This window comes from Caloenas nicobarica, unplaced genomic scaffold (assembly GCF_036013445.1).
Source record: "Caloenas nicobarica isolate bCalNic1 unplaced genomic scaffold, bCalNic1.hap1 Scaffold_509, whole genome shotgun sequence".
NCBI lineage: Eukaryota > Metazoa > Chordata > Aves > Columbiformes > Columbidae > Caloenas > Caloenas nicobarica.
In genome coordinates this window covers 1-6,452 of record NW_027017498.1, presented here as the reverse complement: position 1 = coordinate 6,452, position 6,452 = coordinate 1, and the positions used below count along the sequence as shown (strand labels likewise).

General features: G+C 69.6%; 2 protein-coding genes across 2 annotated transcripts; both read right to left on the bottom strand.

Moving 5' to 3' along the window:
• Positions 1-1,027: 1,027 nt before the first annotated feature.
• DRAP1 (DR1 associated protein 1) lies at positions 1,028-4,001 on the bottom strand. Its single transcript, XM_065658086.1, has 7 exons — positions 3,878-4,001; positions 3,354-3,426; positions 2,828-2,921; positions 2,327-2,446; positions 1,934-2,021; positions 1,571-1,653; positions 1,028-1,419 (listed from the first exon to the last, which is right to left on the bottom strand). The coding sequence occupies exons 1-7, from the start codon at positions 3,917-3,919 to the stop codon at positions 1,287-1,289; spliced, it is 633 nt and encodes a 210-aa protein (XP_065514158.1). The 5' UTR covers positions 3,920-4,001; the 3' UTR covers positions 1,028-1,286.
• Positions 4,002-4,719: 718 nt separating this feature from the next.
• Positions 4,720-6,440, bottom strand: LOC136002843 (transcription factor p65-like; the record flags this gene model as incomplete). Its single annotated transcript, XM_065658087.1, has 4 exons — positions 4,720-5,054; positions 5,447-5,519; positions 5,609-5,689; positions 6,101-6,440. Coding segments are annotated over 4 exons (828 nt in total), but the record flags the coding sequence as incomplete, so codon positions are not given.
• Between the last annotated feature and the right edge of the window lie 12 nt (positions 6,441-6,452).

Genomic DNA, 6,452 nt, shown 5'->3' with positions numbered 1-6,452 from the left:
CCTTCACAATGTCCCCAACCCCCCCATGTCCCCAGTGTGATGTCCCCAACCCCCCCCGCGGTGTCCCCAACCCTTCACCGATGTCCCCAAGCGGTCCCCAAACCCCCCTGTGTCCCCTCCCCACGTCCCCAACTCCCCCTATGTCCCCCCCACGCTGTCCCCACGCTGTCCCCACCCCCCCGGCCCCCGGGTACCTCTCCCGTCCCCTCCTGGCCCCTCCTGGCCCCGGGAAATGAGGCGAAAAGCGGCTTTTTTGGTTAAAGTGTCACCGGCTGCGGGCGCGGGGGGGGCGGGGGGGGAGGGGCGGATTCCAGCGCCGCGGGCGCCCGAACTCCTGGGTCCCTCCCGAACTCCTGGGTCCCTCCCGAACCACTGGGTCCCCCCCCAACCTGCCCCATACATCTCCGGAGGGATCTATAGAGCCCCTATAGACTCCCCCATCCCCTATAGGTGCCTATAGAAACCCCCCGACCCACCTGTTGTCCCCCCCATAGGAGCCCTATAGATCTCTTGGAGCCCCTATAGAGCCCCTATAGCCCCCCCCAGCTTCCCATGGGAGCCTATAGACCCCCCATAGTGATCCCCCCGACACCCTATAGGCTCTGATACCCCCTAGAGACTCCCCTACAGACCCTCGCAACCTCCCATAAGTGCCTATAACCCTCACACCGAGCCCTATAGGTGCCCCACAGACCCCTACAGCCCCCCCATATACCCCTTCGAATGCCCTGGTGCTCCCCCTATAGATTCCTAGAGGCCCCTACAGATCCTCTCTGGGTCCTGACAACCGCCTATAGATTCTTATAGACCACGATAAACTACCCTATAGAATCCTACAGGCTCCTGTAGACCTGCCCTGGGCTCGTATAGGTCCCTAAATCCTCCTATAGGTCCCTATAAACCCCCATAGGTCCCTACAACCCCCTATAGGCGGATGCCGCAGGGTGTCTGCTGCCCCCTGGCGGCCGACAAGGGACACTAGAGGGACCCAGGAGTCCGGGGGGGGACCCAGGAGTTCGGCGGACGGTTACGGAAAGAAGAACTTTATTGAAAACCCCCAATTTCATCAAAAGCTGCGAAATGGCCCCAAAAGCACCTCCCTCCCCCTCCCCCCCCCAAAAAAAGGGGACCCAGGCGTCCGGGGAGGGACCCAGGCGTCCGGGCCGAGCCCCCTCCCCCGCTGAGAACGGCTCCAGCTCATCGCACCAGCGGCCCCGCTGCGGGGGAGGGGCGCTCCCAGTGCTCCCAGTAACCCCGCCCAGTGCTCCCAGTGCCCAACTGGGGCGCTACGAGTCGTAATCTTCGTCCTCCTCGTCCTCGTCCTCGCGGGGGGGGGCGGGGGGCAGCCCACCCCCCCCGCCCGCCCCTCCCCCCCCCGCCATGGGGGCGGGACCCAGCGGGGGGAAGGGCAGCCCAGGGCTGTGGGGGGAGGGGAGCAGTTAGGGGATGGGACCCAGGCGTCCGGGCGACCCCCAGAGAGGACCCAGGCGTCCTGGGGGGAATCACCCCCCCCCCCCCCGCCCCAAAAAAGGGGACCCAGGCGTCCGGGGAGTGGGGGGAGGGGCGTCACCTGGGGAAGCCGAGGGGGGGCTGTGGGGGGAGGGGCTGCGGTGGCTCCTCGTCCCCGTCGCTGTCACTGTCCTCGGAGTCCTCCTGGCGGGGAGGGGACACACGGTGACCCCAGGTGACCCAGGCGTCCGGGTCACACCCGCAACCCCTACGTTCCCAGGGGACCCAGGTGTCCGGGGCTCCCCTCCCCCCACAGAGCGAACCCTCCCCACCCCCCAAAAAGGGACCCAGGTGTCCGGGTGATGCCCTCCCCACCCCCACAAGCGGACCGCTCCCGTCCCCCACCCACAAGGGACCCAGGCGTCCGGGGGACCCCCCCCTCCCCCCGAAGGGACCCAGGTGTCCGGGGCGGCCCCTCCCCCACCTCCTGCTCCGTGTCCGTTCCCGACTGTTTCGGGTCCTTCCCCTTCGCCCCCCCGGGGCCCCCGTTCCTGCGGCCGGGACGACGCCCCCTGTAACAGACCCCGCCCTCTCAGGGACCCAGGCGTCCGGGGGGACCCAGGCGTCCGGGGGGGTGGCTACTGGGATGGTCTGAGATGCACAAGGGAGCACTGGGAGGCACTGGGGGGGGAACTAAGAAGGATCGGGAAAGGACTGGGAGGGACTGGGAGAGAACTGGGAGATGCTGCAGGGGCTACTGGATGTCACTGGGAGGGAACTGGGAAGGTACTGGGAGGTGCTATGGGCGCTACTGGGGGGCTCTGGGGGTACTGGGACTGAGACCCCTCCCCACGGGGGACCCAGGCGTCCGGCTGACCTGCGCTGCCCCCGCTCCCCGTCCCCGGCCGCCTCGTCCCCGTCCCCCTGCATGTCGGGCACCGCGGCCACCAGGTCCTTGAGGAAATCGAACTGCTGCTCCAGCTCGATGCACTGCTTCCTTAAAAGGAAATGGGCGGGGCCTGGGGACACGCCCACCGGCCACACCCACCCGAGACACGCCCCCCTCACCCCACCCCTGGGTCCCCAAATGCGCCCCTGGGCCCTAAAACCCGCCCCCGGGTCCTAAAACCCGCCCCTGGGGCCTAAAACCCGCCCCTGGAGCCTAAGCCCCCCTCCACCCTACTAAGCCCCGCCCCTCACCCCTAAGCCCCGCCCCTCACAGGACTTTTTTTGGTTTGGAAGGGAGTGGGGAGACCCAGGAGATCGGGAGGGACCCAGGAGATCGGGGCGACCCAGGAGTTTGGGAGGGACCCAGGTGATCGGGGGGACCCAGGAGTTCGGGAGGGACCCAGGCGTCCAGGTGACAGGTGTCACTCACAGGTGTGACGTCGTCATGGTTTTGGCATTGCGGGACTGGGTCACGTGACACGCCTTGCGCAGCAGCGACTCCAGAAACAGCTCGAGCGCCCGCGCTGGGCCGCTAAGGAACTGGGAGCACTGGGAGAGACTGGGAGAGGGACTGGGGGGGACTGGGGGGGACTGGGGGGCACTGGGAGGGACTGGGAGGGACTGGGGGGGACTGGGGGGCACTGGGAGGGACTGGGGGGCACTGGGAGGGACTGGGTGGGGGACTGGGGAGACTGGGGGGCAATGGGAGGGACTGGGAAGGGACTGGGAAGGGACGTGAGGGGCCTTGGAGGGGACTGGGAGGGGACTGGGGGAGACTGGGAGGTAATGGGAGCGACTGGGAGGGGACTGGGGGGGACTGGGAAGAACTGGGGGTTACTGAGACTTACTGGGATCCCTCCTCCACCCCAAGGGGGACCCAGGAGTTCTGGGGAGAACCCAGGAGTTCTGGAGGGGACCCAGGAGTTCGGGAGGGACCCAGGCGTCCGGGCGGATACAGATGATGACGGGAACAGCCGCTGCCACCTTCCCGATCTCCTCGTCCGTCTGCATGATCTTCTTGATCCGCGCCTGCGGGGGGGAAACTGAGGTACGGCCACGCCCCCCCGCCACGCCCCCATCGGCCACACCCCCGCAGGCCCCGCCCCTCGGCTCCACCCTCCCCCCTTGGGGCTGGCAAGGGGTGGAGGCCACGCCCACACTCAGGCCCCGCCCCCAAGGCCAACCCCCTCAAGCCCCGCCCCTCAGTAGCTCCACCCCTTTTGGCTACAGGAGGAGGCTGTGAGGCCACGCCCCCTCCTGAGGCCACGCCCCCATCCGCGGGGACCCCCTCAGGCTCCACCCCCACGGAGGCCACGCCCCTCCCCAAGCCACGCCCCCCAGCACCCCCCCAGTCCCTCCCAGCGCCGTTGCCATGGAGACCCCGTTGCCATGGAGACCCCGTTGCCATGGAGACCGCGTTGCCGCGGCGCCCCCGTTGCCACGGTAACCACCCCCCCCCCCGCCCCGCTCTCCCGCTCACCGGCGGAAACCGCGCGTTGTATTTTTTCTTCTTGCTCGGCATCGCCCCCCCCGCCCCGGCCCCGCCGGATCCCGCCCCGGGCCCGGCCCCGGCCCCGCTCCGGCCGCTCCGCCGCCCCCGCTCCCTCCCGGCCCCGCCGCCGCTTCCACGGCAGCGCCGGCCCCGCCGCGGCCTAGCGCCCCGCTCCGCCCCGCCCACTTCCGGGACGAGGCCACGCCTCTTCCCGGGCAGCCGCCGCGCCGCCACCCCATTGGCTCAGCTCCCCCGGCCACGCCCCCTCAGCACAAACCACGCCCCCTCCCAGACAGATCCCGCCCCCGAGAGCGCCGACCACGCCCCCTCCGGAGCTGTCAATCAAAGGAGCGTTTTATTGAGCAGGCTGGGGGCGGGGCCACGAGGAAGCCCCGCCCCCGAAGGCACGTGGGTGAGTGGGGGCGGGGCCAAGGGGGCGGGGCCAAGTGGGGCGGGGCCAAGGGGGGACCCCCTTCCCCAGTGTCTCCCAGTTCCCTCCCAGTGCGTCCCAGTTGCCCTCGGGACCCCCCCACCAGCTCCCAGTGACCACCAGTCGCTCCCAGTGACTCCCAGTAGCCCCCGGTCCCCCCAGAAGCCTCCCAGTAACCCCCAGTAACCCCCCAGCCCTCCCAGTTACGGGGACTGGAGCTGCCGCAGGAATTCGCTCAAGTCCAGATCCCCCAGTGACGGCAGCGAGTCCTCCCCCCCCCAAACTGGGGCACGTCCCCCCCAAACTGGGACACGTCCCCAAACTGGGAAACGTCCCCCGCGAACTGGGAAACGTCCCCCCCAAACTGGGAAACGTCCCCCCCAAACTGGTTCCCCCCCCCATCAAACTGGTTCCCCACCCCAAACTGGGAAACGCCCCCGAACTGGGAATCCCCTCCCCCAAACTGGGAGACATCCCCCCCAAACTGGTTTCCCCCCGCCCCAGTTTGGGGGTCCCGCCCCCCTCCCCCTCCCTGCACCAATCGGGCGATGGCTTCCGGGTATGACATCATCAGCGGGGGGGCGGGGCCGGGCGGGGGCGGGGCGGGGGGTGGGGGCGGGGCGGCCCCTCCCCCCCCCTCCCCGAACTGCAGCTGCAGCAGCGCCTGCGCCAGCGGGGGAGGGGCGGGGGGAGCCCCCGCAACCGGCCCCTCCCCCACGGCGGGGGGGGGCGGGGCTGCAAGGGGGGGAGGGGGAAGGGGGGTCAGGCCCCACCCCAAAATTGCCCCATCCCCCCACATTTACCCCCGTTAACCCCCCCAAATCGCCCCTCCCCCCCCAATTTACCCCCGAACTGCCCCTCCCCCCCCATTTACCCCATTTTGTCCCCACAAATCGACCCCTCCCCCCACCCCCCGCCCCAATTTCCCGTCCAGCCCCCCCATCGCCCCTCCCCCCCCCTTCACCCCCATTTAACCCTCAAATTGCCCCTCCCCCCCCTTTATCCCACCGCCATTAGCCCCGCCCCCTTGGCCCCACCCCCACTAACCTCGGCCCCGCCCCCTCCCCTTGGCCCCGCCCCCTCCCCATTGGCCCCGCCCCCTCCCCCTAGGCCCCGCCCCCACTCACCCTGCGGCTCCGGGCGGGGGAGGGGCCGCGTGGGAACCGCGATGCGGCGGGTGGGGCGGGGGGGGGGCGGGGCCTGCGGGGGGAGGGGCACGTCAGCGACCTCCCCAGTGCCCCCCAGTGCCCCCCAGTGCCCCCCAGTCCCTCCCAGTCCCTCCCAGTTACCGGGCAGCCCGCTGTGCTGGACCAGGGCCCGGAAGGTCTCGCGGGTTCGTTTCCGCTTCTCCTCAATACACTCGAGGTCACCTGCACCAGTTACCCCCAGTTACCCCCAGTTACCCCCAGTTACCCCGCCCAGTAACCCCCACTCACACCAGTGACCCCAGGGACCCAGGAATGCCCCCAAAGGGACCCGAGAGTGCCCCAAGGCTTACAAAAAGGACCCAGGAATGCCCCAAGAGGACCCAAGAGCGCCCCAAAGGGACCCAAGAGTGCCCCAAATGGAACCCAGGAGTGCCCTCAAAAGGACCCAGGAGTGCCCCCAAGAGGACCCAGGAATACCCCAAAAGAACCCAGGCATGCCCCAGGGGACCCAGGAGTACCCCAAAAGGACCCAGGCGTGCCCCCAAAAGGACTCAAGCGTGCCCCAAAAGGACCCAGGAATACCCCAAAAGGACTCAAGCGTGCCCCAGGGGACCCAGGCGTGCCCCGCCGTACCCTGGTGGGGCAGGTACTGGAAGTCCATGGGCTGGGAGCGCTGGCGGTCGCTGGGGCGCTGCAGCTGCAGGTGGACGGTGACCGGGGCGCGCAGCGCGGGGTCGCGGAACGGGGGCGTGCGGAACACGATGGCCACCTGCCGATGGACGTCGGCCTGCGCGAACGAGCCCTTGGCCTCCCAGCCCTCGGCCCAGAAACACACCTCGATGTCCTCTGCGGGGGGACCCAGGCGTCCGGGAGGGACCCAGGCGTCCGGGAGGGACCCAGAGGTATAGGGGGGACCCAGGGGTTCGGGAGGGACCCAGGCGTCCGGGAGGGACCCAGAGGTATAGGGGGGACCCAGGGGTTCGGG

Excerpts from the sequence above, each read along its gene's own strand:
- DRAP1 (XM_065658086.1), bottom strand. The coding sequence starts at position 3,919 with ATGCCGAGCAAGAAGAAAAAATACAACGCGCGGTTTCCGCCG. Across the intron at positions 2,922-3,353 it reads GGCTGTTCCCGTCATCATCT|CGCGGGCGCTCGAGCTGTTT; the intron begins GTATCCGCCCGG and ends TTAGCGGCCCAG. Across the intron at positions 1,654-1,933 it reads GAACGGACACGGAGCAGGAG|GAGGACTCCGAGGACAGTGA; the intron begins GTGGGGGAGGGG and ends CCTCCCCGCCAG.